This window comes from Symphodus melops (assembly GCF_947650265.1).
Source record: "Symphodus melops genome assembly, chromosome: 11".
Lineage (NCBI taxonomy): Eukaryota > Metazoa > Chordata > Actinopteri > Labriformes > Labridae > Symphodus > Symphodus melops.
The window spans coordinates 3,711,716-3,727,801 of NC_136701.1; the positions used below are offsets into that span (position 1 = coordinate 3,711,716).

A 16,086-nucleotide genomic window follows, 5' to 3' on the forward strand; every position below is an offset into this window, starting at 1 on the left:
ATAGCCGGTGTTTCATAAAAAAAAAGTGTTACCCAGCGAAAGTGTTAACTGTAATATTTACAGTATCCATGCTCTGTGCAGGGAGCTTTATTTGATAAATAAATAACAAAAATAAATCAATTTCAACCTAAAAAAAACCCCAAAACAAAACACAATCTTGATCCGGTCACTTTAGTGAGTCGTCTATTAGGACCGACTCGTTCTCTAGAAGTACATCACCATCACGGAAGCACCTGCGTCGTAGTTGCCACAGATTTATTGTGGTTGTTGTCAGATGTTCAATGAGAAATGATGACGTGATGTAAATGAATGATGCACTTCTTCGTTTGACTCAACAGCATGCTCACTTATGTGTGTGTCGCGCTTCTGTCGGTGGCAGTGCCGTTTCTTCCCTGGGAGTGGCTCTTTAAATCTGGGAATGAATCAAAGCAGGGCCCCCCCATGCGGATCCTGAACCGGCGTGAATTAGCTTTGTACGACGGAGAGGAAGGCAGCAAGGGCCTCTACCTCGGCATACTGGGACAAGTTTTTGATGTGCATAAGGGACAGAAGCACTATGGACCTGGTGGTGCCTACCACTGTATGGCAGGTGATTCCTATCTGACCCAACAGTGTGTGTTGAACCTGAGATCTCAGTATAAAACCAAAGAGAGAGATTATTATGTTTAAACAATGTGTGATGCTGAATACGTCAAAAAGCAGAGCAACAAACCAATGTGAAGATAATTAAAGCCAATTAGTAGCACATGAACAGCTTAAGTAGATAAGTACCACAGCCTGCAGCCCTGTACTTTATACTCTGTTTGTGGGTTTGGATTTTCAGGCAAAGATGCCTCGCTGGCCTACATTACTGGGGACTTCACAGAAAGAGGCCTGACAGATGATTTGTCCAGCCTGACCCCTGTGCAGGTGGTGGCCCTTTATGACTGGCTGGCCTTCTACCAGAGGGAATACCAAGCTGTAGGTATGTGGTCCCATCGATTACTAATAACACTGTCTTTGGTTTGTGATATACAACCTGTAATAGTTCCTAAACTAAATAAGCCTGACTAAGACACCTGTTACATGTCTGTTAAACTCGGATTTTATTTTAAGATGTCGCATATTCTTCAAAATCCACTTCACCATGTTTCCCTAACTCTATTAGGCTATGTGTCCCTAGTCTGTCAACACATCTCATTTACATTTAAAGCTACAGACACAGAAACAGCCTGTTCTGAGCAGGGCTGAAATAGAGGGGTTTAAAGGCATCACATCATACCTCAGAATCAAACAAAGTAAAGGTTCATAGTACAGAGGCGCTGCTCTGTGGTAACATTAGACTTCACCGCGTCTCCTATACTGTACAGGTCTTGTGATTGGCCGGTTCTATAGCGAGACTGGGAAGCCTACGGAGGCCCTGATGCAGGCAGAAAAGTCTCTTGCAAAGGGCCGCAGACTGAAGGCCCAGTCGGAGTCTGAGAAGGTTCGATTCCCGACGTGTAACTCAGAATGGAGCTCGACCAGTGGGGGCAGAGTCTGGTGCTCCACGAAGAGGTATGGAGACAGTTCTGTGCTTATCAAATATTAACCAGGCTACACAGCGTGTGACGCTTGGAGATACTGTTCCCCTGTGATATGTCTTACACTATAGCAGGTGTGATTGATGTTCATGTATTAGATTGAACAATGCTTATATCATTTTCCGTTCTTCAGCGGCGGAGTGGACAGAAGCTGGACAGGTGTACCACGGAAACTCTTCTCTGCAGGCCTCACTGGCGCTCGTTGTGTGTGTGTTGAAGACCCGTCTGCAGCAGAGGACAATCCCAACCTGCAGAAGTATGATGGGTGCCCTCCACATGCTGACTCATGCTCTGTTAAAGACCAGTAGTTTCTGGGCCCAGCTCAGAAAAATGAACTAGAACAAATCTCAGGGAAGTATTCACCAGGAAATCACAGCTAACCTGAACAATAAAAAAAAAGTAGAATAAAGAAAGTTCCATACGTGTGTTTTTGATGACCTTTATGTAAATTTGTCCTCCCTTTTCTTCTAAAAGGATACACTAGGAAGAGACAGGCTAGATATCTGAGCATACAGATACAATATAATGTGCATAAAAGATTAAACAATGTGCATAAAAGATTAACAGAGGCAAGATTTAGGTTTGTCACAATGACAAGCACAAACTGCATTTAAGTACAAAACAGTTGTAGTGGTCAAAAATATCACACATTTATCTGTACAATTAAACAATACTTAAAGAGGCCCCATTAGCCGGCCGGCCCTCCACATTCTGCCCGATGATCCAAGATGCTGCGTGATCTCTGATAAAGTGCTCCTGTTAGGCTTAGAAATCAAGAAGCGTTACGCGGGATGGGTCAAGACGACGACTTGAGGCAACGTTTGGGGGACTCGATCACAATCACAACTTCCTGCACAGGACCTCGCGGCAGATCAAAAAATGGAATGTAATCATCTGATGGCTGATTTTGAAACAAGATTCATGATTTTGACAGGGACATGAAAAGGCTACAAATTAAATCACATGCATAGGCAGAAGAGGATTCTCTGTAACCGTGGACAACAACAGTGGAAGAGAATTCTTTTGTTCCTCTTGTTAATGAAAGGAAAGGGGGGCAGGGGGCTTTCTCTGGTCGCAATTCCAAACGTGATGTAAACAAGATGATGGAACGATCAGTGAAAACAAAAAGTGATAGAAGGAATTTCATCATTGCTCAGTTGAGCAGTCGTTCACCTCACAGTGAAATCAAAAAATGTCAGTGTTATAATTTAGAATCTACTTCAGAGAAGATCTCACTTTAAAAAGATGCTCATGTGAAGATTACGTTTGGTTTCTTTCCCTTTAAGTCCTCCTCGTCTTTACCCGGTCAGAACGCAGTCAGGACAACAGAAGAGCAACACATGAAAGATTACAGAGAACATGCAGCTCATTTTACTGTTCGACTCTGTTCTTAAATGATAGCGGCCTCAGATGTCCTATAAATGCAAAAATTGGTTTGTCTGTGGGCAGGTCACATAGCATGAAGGCTGCAGATGGTGAAATCTACCAACAGGGAGCAGTAACCCCTCCCTCCCCCCAAAAGAAGTTGATTTGATCATTGAAAAGTTCATCACTGAATTGAAATGTACGCACAGCAGCAGCTACCTGCTAAAGCTAATAAGAGCTAATCATCGTGAACATTACTGATCTTGGGAAATTGATTCACAAATTGTGTCCAGCCGTCACAGAGCTGGGGATCTGCTTATATCCACGTTAAGATACTTTGATCAAAAACAACAAAAAGACAACGTCCTTTTAGAACAACGACCGTTTTTCAAAGACTGGAACGTTAGAAAGATGAAGGTCCAGAACTGTCCAGGAATCTCATGTTAGTTTGTCCTGCTACTGATGTCCCTTCTCCGTGTGTGCCTGGATGACTGTGCCGAGTTCAGCCTTGCGTGGCCAGCGTCAGAGGGTGGAGGAGGTCCAGACCGCTTTATTACGAGACCCCACCCAGAGTCAGAACATCAAAGCAGATGTCGCAGACCCTCACCGGCTTGTTCAGGTCAAACTTGATGATGGGGATCTCCTTTATCGAGCACTTGTGGCACAGCAGGCGCCCACAGTGGCGGCTAGAGTTTAGGGTCAAGGACGAGACAAAGGATGAATAAAAACATTTTACATTACATGAAAGCATAAACTAAATCTATAAAAATACCACGGCCCCACTAACCAGTGATGTTTCCGAGTTGTCACACCAAACTTGGCTGCACATTCATAGCAGTTTGACCCGTCACACCATGGGGGCTCTTTGGACAGCATGTCTGAACAAATGATAGGGAGAAGAGAAGGGTAAATGGATCTGAGCTTGTAAAGCACTTTCCTACTCTTCTGATTCCTCAAAGTGCTTTTACAGCACAGGTAGCACCTACACAGTCACACACTGATGTCCGTCAGGTATTAACTCATCCATTCACATACATTCATACACCGCTGGGTGAAGTGTGTAGCTTAGGGATTGAACCCTCGACCGTCCGGTTTAAAGAAGACCTTGAACTGTTTTGGTTTTATTCAAAGTGTCAGAGGCTCAGAGCATCATGTTAACCGACTATGAACCACGCAGGTAATGAGACGAGAGAACTTACCGAGAAGGCGGAAGAGTAACTGTTTGGTTGCGACCTGGTAGTTGAAAATGTTAATGCCCTGATTGTTATTGACACCGAGTCGAGCCCCGGCCCTCACTATGGCACGGCACAGGTTCGCATTTCCTTTCATGTAGGCGAGGAGCAGAACTGCAACAGAACACAGGTCACAGATGTTCTGAATGTACGGCAGGAATCAATGTAGCGTCCGGGTTCTCTTATTAATAATAGTAAAGCTTCCGTACCGGTGTTCCCTTCATTGTCGGGTTTGTCCAGAGGATACTCAGGCATACACTCAAGGAATAACTCAAAAATGGCGGCAGCGTTCTCTTTCCCGTAATGGCCCAGGACGTGCATCGGTGACTGACCCCTGATCAGATAGAACAAGATGACACAGGAGGGACAAAGGAGGGTTGACGTCTCAGTCTTCAGACGGTTAAACTCTCAAACTTTTTCAAACTCAATATTTTGATTTTATTTTCTGAAATCTTTCTGAGCTGAAGTCTGACCATGACAGAAACACACAGTACCTGAGATTGAAGGCCTCAGCATCAATGTTAGACTCTGTGAGAAGGGTTCGGACATTGTTAAGGCGACCCTGCATGACAGCCAGGTGCAGAGCTGTGAAGAACACACAAACAGAGAGAAAGATTTAGATAATGAAATCTACCCACACGACAGAAAACAGAACAAGTGGCTTTTCTTCTTCTTCCTTTTTTTTTTTTTTGCTTAATCAAAGACTCTCCAAGGTGACCTGCAAACCCCACCTTAGGGTGCTTTAGGGGTGAAAACCACAAAGTTGTTACAGCTCAACGTTACTCCAACTTCATTGAGAATTGCGTTGATCTGTCAGTGACCACAGCGTCTTACTTTCCCGATGGATTTAGATCCACCTGCTGGTCTTGTCTAACTGGACTCAGATCCACCTGGTCTTGCTTAACTGGATTCAGATCCACCTGCTGGTCTCGCCTAACTGGACTCAGATCCACCTGCTGGCCTCGTCTAATCCAAACAGCTTCTGTTTAACCTTGCACCTCAGAAAGTCTGTCTGAGGATTCAGCCACACAGTTTTCTCTGTCTGTGTGAGTCAGAGCTCACAGGCTGGAACGCCCCGCAGAGACAACTTACACAGACAAACAGACTAATCGCAAGTTAAAATGCCTAAAACATGTTTAAATAATTCATTGAAATAAGCAACAACAGGGCTAAAGTATCATTGGATTTTTTAAAAAATCACTCTTTTATAAAACAAAGAAGTAAAAGAGAAGAGACTGAACTTGTGAGAAGGCAGCTATTAATCATTTTTAATTGAAGTGAAGACTGATTATCACGGGACTGATAACTCAACTGTCCTGTTTGTCAAGAGATTGAGGTGAAAGTGAAAATGAAACATTGACTGGCCTCAGAGCTGATTGGTGACCTGATCTTTGTTTTGATCCAGGATTAAAAACTGAAGCATAATAACAGAGATGAAAGGTACCATTATTGCCGTTCTCGTCCTCGGCAGCGAAGTCTACTCCGTTCTCCAGCAGCACCGAACAGATCGTGGCCAGGTCCTGCTGTGCGGCCAAATGCAGTGCTGTCTGTCTGTGTTTGGTCAGCTCATTGACTTTGGCTCCGGCGAGCAGCTGCAAGCGGCCAAATAAAAACAGCACTGACTATTTGTATTACACTTGGATTGAAATGAATGACTAAACAGCAGCAGATTGTGAGAATGCGAGGCGTGTACCAGGTTGCGGACGATGATCTCAGACCCGGCCTGGACAGCCAGGTGCAGAGGGGTGAGTTTGGCAGCATCCTGAACCCTGGAGTTGACATTAGCTTGGACACTGATGAGAAACAGGACACTTTCAATGTCTGAATTCTGCACAGCCACATGCAGAAAGTTACGCCCTTTGTTGTCCACCTGGAGGGAAACAGCAGTTTGAGGTCAAAGGGGATGGATGCCTTTTCTCTTAATAAAGGGTGACATCAGACAAAACGGTGCCTTTTAGAATCCATCCTACTTGTTCTGCCGCCCCTGGCTCCCTCTTCAGGATTGCCTCTGCTGCCTTATTGTTCTTGTGGGTCATGGCACAGGCGAAGGGGGTCATTCCTTGACGGTCGCGTATGTTGAGGCGAATGTCTGGATGTGAAATGAGCAGCTGTATGATCACGTTGTGCTGGTTGCTAATGGCAGCGTGGATGGGCGCTCTGCCCTCGGCATCCTGACGGTAAAAACAGAATAAATCGAAAAGAGCATGTTGACAAACTCACTTTGTAAGTGGATGTGCAGCGTAGGTGCCGCAGTGCCGTAACAAAAGCAGAGCCGCTGCGGCAGGAAGTGAACTGACCTGTGCATTGACATTTGCTCCAAACTCTAAAAGGCACTGCACCACCTCCTCCAAACCCCAGTTGCTTGCCAGGTGGAGAGGTGTTTGTCCGTCTCGAGCTTCTTCGTCTCCCTCCCCGTTAGGCCCTGGCTGCCTGGGGCTGTTCACGTCACAACCGCTACAGACACATAAGCAAAACAGGAAGCATCTCAATGTAATGCTTTAAAACAGCCACACCTCGTTTTAATTTGACAGCTCTGATAAACACTGTGATGAATGATCGTTCACAGTGCAGCCTGACCTGCGGATGAGGAAGCAAGCGGAGACCTCGTTGTTCTCATCAACCGCTCGGTGCAGGAGAGTCTGCTGGCAGCCCGAGGGTCCGGGACTCCAACAAGTCGCATCACAGCCGTGGCGGACCTCGATGAGAAAGAAATCAAATGTCAGAGAATACTGTTGAGCAGGCAGAAACATTCAGTGTGAGGAGATTGTAAGAGGACAGGCTGCAGGTGGGAGCACAGGTGTTTAAAGGGTTATTGCAGAAGAATATCATTGATCTGTGTTCTCGTGTCGTTTAAGATCAACTCCACACGTTTTGGATAAAGCTGGGATGAAACTGGCAGCTTCCAACAAAAAGGTGATGAAAATAAGAGATGGGTCCTGATGTGTCCTCTCATTGAGGTTTCATTCCATCTTGAACTAAGTTTATCAGCTGAGCCAAGAGGGAGGAAACATACTACATTCCTTTCTTGAATGCATTTGTCCTCACCAGTGTTGATGCGATATCTTCCAGGCCGTTCACCAGAGCAAGCCACAACGGAGGCTCTCCTTTATCATTCACCACAGACATGTCGGCTCCTCTTGTGCAAATAGCATCCACCACGAGTGGCAGCTGGTTACTGATGGCCAACTGTAGTGCTGTTTTCTCCTCTTGAGTCCTGAGAGTGGACGAGAAATAGAGAGGAAACCAGAACAGTGAAGGTGTCGCTCTGGTCACAAATGGATCTTTCATTGTTCTTAAAGCTGCAGCTGGAATTTATCACAGCATATTAATTAGTGAAACTAAAACAATTTCATGATTGTGACAGCCTGGTGGACAGTGAAGCCTTTTAAGTCATCGTCTTGTGTGCATTCATTACTAAACGCATAAAAGCAACTCAAAACATTTAGTCAAAGGAAAGTGCAGTCGGGGCCGGCGTTACCTCACGTTGATGTCTGCCTGGTGCTCGAGGAGGAAAAGGGCACTCTTGCTGTCCTGTCTTTGGATGGCCATGTGCAGCAGGGTCTGTCCGTCAGACATGGTGTCATTGATAGAAGCTCCTGATCCCAACAGCTGAGCTGCTATGGTGTGCATTCCTAGCAGGAACACAAAGTACAGAACATTACGTCAGATAAATAGAAGCAGTCTGATCAAGCAGTGTTGGGCAGTAACACATTACCAGTAACACCTTACAGTAATAAAATTACTTTCACTGGTAAACGAGTAACGAATTAGTAAAGAAATGACTCACGCAAAAAGTCACTCGTTACATCTTAACTGTTGTTGTTATTACTTCACTTCTGATTTAAATCACCAGATTGATTTGGGCAAGCACGTCAGCCAAGCAGGGATGAAGCGAGCTTCATGGCTGCCAGGCATGTGCGGTTTTCCACGCCGAATTGGGCTTCTTTCTAGGTGCTGCCGCGGGTAGCTTTTTTCCTGAGCATCGGGCTTGTTTTGTCACACATAACTGCCAACCTTGGCTAGCCTGGAACCTGGAAGCGCACGCGTTTAAATTCAGCGGCTGGAAATATTCCCATAACTTTCATTTTGTCGAGAGAACATCGCTGTCAGATGTACCAGGATTCTTTCTTCTGTAAAATACACAACCTCACGCCTCCTTGAGCACACTGCGGAGGATTGCTGTAGCCTCATTATGCCTACAAAACCACCGAGACTGGATTTGATTATGGATAGCTACAAGCAATAAAGATCTCATGAAACTTTTGGCTGTTTAAGAAAACCAGTGTAACATTTTACTGTTGGCAGGGAGTAAAAACTAAAATGATATTACTTTTAAAAAAGAGTAATGAATAATTTATTCTTCTTTTCAGTAATGAGCCCAACGCTGGTTACAAGAGTACGACCTGTGAAGATAAGGACAACAGATTCCACAGTTAGAAGACGTGGAGCGGCGTCTACCTGTCCAGAGGGCCAGGCCCAGCACGGTCTGGTCACTGCCGTCTTTAAGACTGAAGTCTGGAATGATCTGGAAGTTGTTGGTGGCATGAAGTGCGTTTGCTGAAATAGAGAAATGAAGGGAGGAAATCAGTGGATCCATTTCAGGCCGTTTGCTCTTTAAGATCATTTATAAAACGCACAAAGCATGCACAGACCTTTTTGTTCGAGGATCACAGTGACAACATCTGGGTGGTTGTGAGAAATGGCCATGTGGAGGGGGGTCTGCATGGCCACGTCGCGGTGATCGTCGGATAAAGCCTTCTGGGTCTGGAGGTTCGGGTTGGCACCTTGCTGGAGAAGCTCTGCTGTCAGGCTCGCCAAGCCGCAGCGACAAGCGGTATGGAGCGGGCTCTCCCCCTGAAACAAGGTCAAGAGATGAATGACATATTTGATAGTAACATTGGAGAATTTTCCACTCACCTTATGGTTAAGGATTAGTTATCAACCTGTGCAAAACGTTCATACACACCCATTTGTTGACATGGTTGGCCTTGGCTCCGTGCGTGGCGAGGAAAAGAGACGCTGCCTCGTTGCCCGCCTGAGCTGCTCTCTGCATGAGACAGTTTTCTACGAGGGATAAAACACGACGAGATGAGGATTTCAAATGTGCTTACAGGCTCCAGCAGCATTCAGTTTAAGAGGCCACAGGGATGTGAGGTTCAGAAACAACACCTGAGGTGGCGTCGGGTGCGTCAGGATTGCTCCCTCTCTGGATAAGCTGGGCTGCAAAGCTATTCTCGTCAAAAGAGGTGCCGTTCTCCAGCGGGGCGTCGTCCTGGAACGGGTTTATTGAAGGGTCTGAAGACATTGTGATGTACTGCAGGGCCAGCCATAGAGCAGTGCTGCCCTCGTGGTCTTTGAGCTCCAGGTCAAGCCTAACGAGATGGACAGATTATCTCCGGTGAAACACAGGATTATTTTCACACAAGGCCAGAAACACATTATGTCAAATTAATTAGATGAGTTCATCCTACGATTTTTCATGCCAGCAAACTCAACACTGAAGGTAGAGCGTCACTCACTGTTTGCACTGGAGCAGCTGGTTGAACACGGGCTCGTTCCCTGAGGAAACCGCTTCATGCAACGGAGTTCTAAAACCGGAAATAAGAGGCAACACTGAATTAACACGATACGTTCCGGGTGGTTGGTGATCTTCAGAAAATGACAGCAGAGTTTGAAGCAGGAGCCTAATCACCTACCTGCCCTTGCTGTTCTGCATGTTGGGGTTCGCCCCGGTCTTAAGCAGGGCCTCTGCGATCCGGGCCATACCCCCCATCACTTCAGCAGAGTGTTTCTTGGGGCTGAAAGAACAGACCAGGTGAAGAGGGGTTTCAACCGCCCCCACCGTGGCTGCATTCACCTGAGCTGAGTGACGAATCAGGAAGATGGAAGCAAACTCATCGCCTGCAAGCGGGAAAAGAAAAACTGACAGTTTGGAAGAAATTCTACCTCTGCAAAAAAAAAATAAAAATAAAAAAATCAACTACCACCACAAAACCACACTTCTGTGCTTCTCTCAGTTATTGAGGTTATGCAAGAAAATGACTTGAACAGAAAGGATGATACTTCACTTTTAGTTTGATATTAAATAGATGCTTTTTAAAGTGAACACAGAAATATGGAAGAGAAGACAGAAGAAGAAGGATAAACATGAGGGGTGTAATAGCAATCACTCTTCACACCTCTTTGGATAGCTTTGTGCAGGAGGCTCCAGCCGCTCTGGTCCACCATGTCCACATCGGCTTTGTTATTAACCAGAGTGGTGGCAATACTCTCCAATTTACGAGAGAGCGCCAGGTCAAGGGCCAGGTCACCGTTGTTGTCTACTTCATTCAGCTTGCCTGGTAACTGAAAGTGAGAAATAACATCATCAGGATCCAAAACATAAACCCGACAACCTTTCTTGCACCATGCTGCTTAGCATACTAAATAAACAGGCGTGGGAGCAGCGGATAAGAGTGTGTGTGCAGAGCTCACCTGAGAGTCCATCTCGATGAGATACAGAAAGACAACATCTTCTCGCTCCACTTTGATGGCTTTGTGAAGGGGGAACTCTGTTTTCGATTTGATCATCTTGTACAGGAGTTGGGCACTCATGGTGCTGAAATCTTCTTTCCTCAGATCATCCTAACACGAGACAATCAGTGGAAGACAACAACCTACTGTCAGAGTCAGACAGTCAGTGTTTACACAGGATGGAAAAATAAGAATCACCCCATGCATGGAAACTGGATGGATGGATGGATAGATAAATAGATGGATAGATATATAGATGGATAGATATATAGATGGATATATAGATGGATAGATGTTTTCTGCAGCAGAGTTGTAAAGACAACCTTGACTGGATTTATCGTCTCGTAAAGGAGATGATACACTCGAGTGTGACACAGCAACCTTGATCTGTCAGAGAAGAGTTAACTCTGGGACAATAAGCTGCACACAAACAACAGTTATTTGAACGGGGAATCCTGCACACACCTGCACAGCTCCTCCATTCACCTTCTGTACATTTTGCGCGTTTAGTTTTTTTGACTCTATAATATATGTTTTAATTACTTTTAGATTTGAATCTGATTCTATTTAAGTTCAGCTCCAGCTCTGCTGTTTTTATAGCTTCTTACTATTTTTGCACCAAACCACAGAGTCCGAATCCTCGTGTAAATGAGCTTGTCAATAAAAAAACTATTCTGATTCTAAGATTAAGAAGTTGCATTTTGATTTTAAATATAAAAGTTGGGTGCTCATCCTGACTGATCAAATAGATGAAAGCTCTTTTGTGGAGTTGTAAGCTGGTACTGATGACTCTTCACCACCTGACAGAGAAAACTGGACCATCACAGAGACCACCGACTCCTTCTGATGTTCGAACAGGGTCAGACTCAAACCAAAGGACTGACAGCAAGCTGCAGAAACAAACTTCTTTACGGGAGTGCGGACGATTAATCGACCGATATTAGAATATCAAGTAACTATTAGTATCGGCTAATTTTATTGCAGATATGTGCCAGTATTACAAGATTCATTTAGCAGTCAAATAGCATTTAATTTTTAAGCAAAGTCAAGCGGTGACACTCGTACATGCTCAGTTAATTTCCAGTGATCGTCCTGTTTTTGTCATAAATCTTTTCCACAAGTGTTAGATAACTGAGAGATCGACCCGATAAATGTGTTCATCTTTCTCAACAGATCGCTCATTGCGCTAAGAAAAATATCGGCCGACATATCGGTATCTTGTTGTTTTTTTTCTCGCCCTAATATTGATATCTTTCGGGCCATATTTATCCTCAATCAGTGATTTATTTGACAGTTCAAAAGAAGATGCAGGATATTAGTAAAGTGAAGTAGGCGAGGAATACAGCCTCTGTCTGATGTACTGACCCAGTGACTGGCTATGATCTCCCCGCAGTAGTTCATCAGGGTGGTGGCGTTCAGCTCCTCAGCCGTTTGGTAGAAGCGAATGCAGTTTCTAACATTCACCGATGACATCACACCCTTCTCACACCTGTCCCAGGACAGAAACCAAAGTGTTTCCACATGTCGAAGAATATTACGCAACATTCATTCTGCCTCTGAAACGAGATCTTTTAATGGCAGCCTTCAGGACAGATAAATGCCTCGCGCTCACCTCTCTCTGAGCAGCTGGAGCTGGAAGCGGTTGGCCAGCTTCATCAGGTCAATAAGGAAGGCATCATCCTCACTGAGCTCCAACTCGTCTGTGTAGGCCCACCGCAACATCGCCATGGCAACCTCAGGTTTGCAGTCTGGAACATCCATCAGGACATAAAGACAGGGTGTCAGAGTGAAAATAGCTTCATGAAGAAAAAAAATAAAATAGTAATACCTTTAAAACTCGAACCCTAAATGATTCTCTTTAAAGGCCTGAGGGCAGAACGCGACCTCAAGCTGCCCAATACTGGACTTTGACTGAATAAATATCCAGCCATCGTCTATTAACCTGTTAGCATGTCGACCGACAGAGGAGCAAGTGGACAACAAATTGATTTTCACAATGACCTCAGCTACTCCTTCATTACAGAAAAGTCACATCGGAGTCACTCACCAGACAGGTCGAGCTCTGAGGTGGAGGCCATGTTGGCCAGACTCCAGGCATCACTGCGAGCAGCCAGCACAAACTTATGGGCACTTAGCTTCTGTCCTGCCACTTTAACGTTCAGATCACTGGAACACAAACACATTGATCTCTGAGAAACAAAGTCACGAGTGTTATAAGATACACTTCATCAAGAGAGTATCTACTGTGGAGACTTACTCAGTAAAGACAACAGTACTCAAAATAAACCTGAACACGTTTGTTGTTTCAAACATCAGATTAAAAGATCCGGCTGCGCACAACCATGTGATGACATTTGTAGTCATCCTGTCCAAACATGATCCTCACCTGTACTGCTCCTGCTGATAGAGGTCGGCCACGATGTCGAGCAGGCGGCTGATGAAGGTCTCTGCAGCGGCTGCAGGGCTGGAGGCGCCCTGCCCGGAGGTCTGAGCAGCCAGCACAGCACAGCGCCTCTCTGTGTCGGCCAGCTTCTGCTGCATCTTCACGTACTCCTGCCTGAGCAGGGCCAGGTGCTTCTGCAGCTTGGCCACCTCCTCTGTCCCACGCCAAGGTGCAGCAGACAGGCGGAGGAGAAACAGGATGCAGCAACAAAGACAGAGTCACCTCTCAGTTCAAAGAAACAAAGGCGGTCTGTGTTAGTTTAAAGTAAGCAGCGAGTGTGTTTGGAGTAGCAACATTGAGGTTAAGTTATGTGCTGCTATAAAACATTGAGAAGTGTCATTTCAGCTCTTATTTCCTTCTATATATCACACAGCCAGGTTTGTAAAGTTTTCTAGTGTTCCCTGAGAAGGATATAGAAGATGCACATTTCTGGATGTCAAAAAAACAGACCATGGCAGGCTGTGGGTGTTTTTGTTTAGTCAAAGCTTTCCCTCTTCCTCTTTGGGACACTTTCAACAGATCTCAGGGAGTTTCATTGAGGCCCATTTCCTTCCTTTAAACCAGTAAAGTTTTAGTGAGGAAAGAATGCTGATGCAGCACATTACTTTGTCCTCTCTTGTCGTAAACCCTTACTGGCACAGCTACTGGTCATGAGGATCAGATGGTGGTGTGTGTGTGTGTGTGTGTGCATGTGTGTGTGTGTGTGTGTGTGTGTGTGTGTGTGGGGGGGGGGGGGGTCTGAAAACCACCTGATCAGCTGAATACAGGAAGGGCGGCATGTTGGAGCAGAGCTGCAGCTTAAAGCCCACCAACTTGACCCAGAACTTATTCGTACATTATGATAAAATCCAATTAATGTCTGCAGGATCCAACTGGAGTGATGCGTGTATCTGCAAACCAAAAATGAACCAGTAGCTTGTTCAAAGACAGCTGTGTGATACAACAGAACTCAGGCACATAAAAAAACAGACATGTGCAAAGTCTATTCTTTTCAGTGATAGACTCTGTGCAGCGAAGCAAACTAACTTTGCCTCGACTCTTTGCATCTTGTGAGAGGACAAACCATCTGTCACTACAAAACAACACAATCAAAGCACTGCCAGTGGGATTTTAAATCAAACATAGGCCATCTCTTAATTCAGACAACAAGAGCACTTCACTACATATCCATGCAGCAGCTTCATACCACTGCAGATTCCTTATAGCACTTGGTATGTGTTGGTAAGTAGATTTTCACCAACAGCTTATATTTGGCACACGTCAAGGCCAAATATAGGAGGTGCCCTGCCTAAGCCACGGCACCTCTGCCAGCCAGGTAATACCTCTCAGGGAGTGACACATGTGAAGCCTACGGTCCTGTCTTTATTCTGCATTGAAGATAACTGACATCAGACTGCACTGCTAACACAGTTTCTCATTAAACACCCATTAAAAGAGCAGAAAGGGAGCGTTCACGGAGCTGGATGATGTGCACAGTTTGACGCAGATCTCATCGTTGACGTTGAGTTTACCATCTTTGCAGACATTAACTGCATTTTCTGTAACTCAACATCAGGGTTATTTCTAATGAAGCACCCCAGCAATCTGCCTAAACACAAAAACTCGCAGCTATATATAATTTTAAAAAGCTAGCAACATCTACGAGAGCTAACGTTTAACGACAATGTGAGTGTGTCATTACAAACGTTACGGTTCATATCTCAAACCACGCATAAAAGAAAGGGTTAATGAAATCCTGAGACACTAGTTGATTCGTCTCAACAGTTCAACAAGCAAACGGGGACAACAGGGAGTGTACCAAATAGTCAAAAAACCCCAATCTCATACCTTCCGCCATGTTGCTCCGCGTTAGCTCTGTGGCCCAACGGTCTCTCTCGCGATATGTCGGAGCGACAGACAGCAGGCGAAGGTGCTGCGTTCATTTAACTATTAAAACTCGTTATTTATCGTACGCAACTTTCCTTACTTCCGGAAAAATATATATATTTATTGATAGACATCTTAAAACACAGGGGTTATATTCCTAATAAGTTAGCATAAACCCAGAAGCAGCACGGTGTAAACATTTAAGTAGTTTTACGGTTGTTAAACAAGCGTTGCCTTCAGGAGCATCGGCCAAACCGTACACTTTATGTGCCAAAAAAAAAAAAAAACGAACAAAAAAACGTTAGTAACCTGCCAAGCAGGGGCGAGTCCAGGAGTGGTATGGGCTTGATATCTAAAATCTATATGGCCATAAAAACCCTAAACTGTGAAAGGCTGTTATTTACACGTTTTCCAGGGAACTCTAACTTTGACATTTCATTTTTTATGGAGAAGTGCAACAAATTAAACAATAAAAACACTGCAGCAGCATCACATCAGAACTAAGAAATTCCTGTCTTATCTTAATTCCTGTTGTTACTATAATAGTAGGACTGATAACGCCATATATTGTCTGTGTGAGTTTCATTTATTGACTCCTACACAAAAGAAAGTCTGTGACTGTAAATTTAACATGCTAACATATCAAAACTGATAAACTGTGAATACAGAATAAACTATTCACACCGCTTCTCTTGAAGTCATCCATGAATGTTTAAATCTTCAGGATCCTCAGGAGCTCTGTGACCTCGTGGTTTCACTTAGATTATCAGGAGTTTCTGATGGAGACTGTGAGGTGAGATTTGGTAACTCTTCAGTTTGGGAAGAGCAGCTTTTTGTGTTCAGGGGATCAATATGTGTGGAACGCTGAAGAGCTCAAACTGGAAACAGACTGGAGTCATTTGAAACTCTTCTTAAAGAGGACTCCATCTGGTGGTTATGTCTGAGCTTGCTCTTCCTGCTTTACTTTGTCTTAATGTATAATAGGTTGTATCCTGTACTATCCCGCCTGTCTTTACTTTTAAGCTGAGTATAGAATGAGTATAGGCTATAAATGCGGTGTGTGGCGTCCAGTTAATTGCTCCATACAAAACATAACAGAAAATGT

The 16,086-nt window shown here is 44.7% G+C and overlaps 2 protein-coding genes across 2 annotated transcripts; one reads left to right on the plus strand and one right to left on the minus strand.

The window, feature by feature from the left end:
- Nucleotides 1-160: 160 nt before the first annotated feature.
- Nucleotides 161-1,989, plus strand: cyb5d2 (cytochrome b5 domain containing 2). Its single transcript, XM_079354998.1, has 4 exons — nucleotides 161-589; nucleotides 824-964; nucleotides 1,350-1,536; nucleotides 1,696-1,989. The coding sequence occupies exons 1-4, from the start codon at nucleotides 340-342 to the stop codon at nucleotides 1,868-1,870; spliced, it is 753 nt and encodes a 250-aa protein (XP_079211124.1). The 5' UTR covers nucleotides 161-339; the 3' UTR covers nucleotides 1,871-1,989.
- On the minus strand, nucleotides 1,986-15,197 carry ankfy1 (ankyrin repeat and FYVE domain containing 1). Its single transcript, XM_079354997.1, has 25 exons — nucleotides 14,943-15,197; nucleotides 13,059-13,269; nucleotides 12,720-12,838; nucleotides 12,285-12,420; nucleotides 12,038-12,161; nucleotides 10,634-10,783; nucleotides 10,339-10,504; nucleotides 9,856-10,060; nucleotides 9,679-9,747; nucleotides 9,329-9,531; nucleotides 9,126-9,223; nucleotides 8,812-9,013; nucleotides 8,618-8,716; nucleotides 7,638-7,791; nucleotides 7,205-7,373; nucleotides 6,737-6,855; nucleotides 6,457-6,613; nucleotides 6,130-6,330; nucleotides 5,853-6,029; nucleotides 5,604-5,751; nucleotides 4,654-4,744; nucleotides 4,369-4,493; nucleotides 4,127-4,273; nucleotides 3,715-3,805; nucleotides 1,986-3,613 (listed from the first exon to the last, which is right to left on the minus strand). Exons 1-25 carry the CDS (start codon nucleotides 14,950-14,952, stop codon nucleotides 3,481-3,483), a joined length of 3,504 nt encoding a protein of 1,167 aa, XP_079211123.1. The 5' UTR covers nucleotides 14,953-15,197; the 3' UTR covers nucleotides 1,986-3,480.
- Nucleotides 15,198-16,086: the final 889 nt, after the last annotated feature.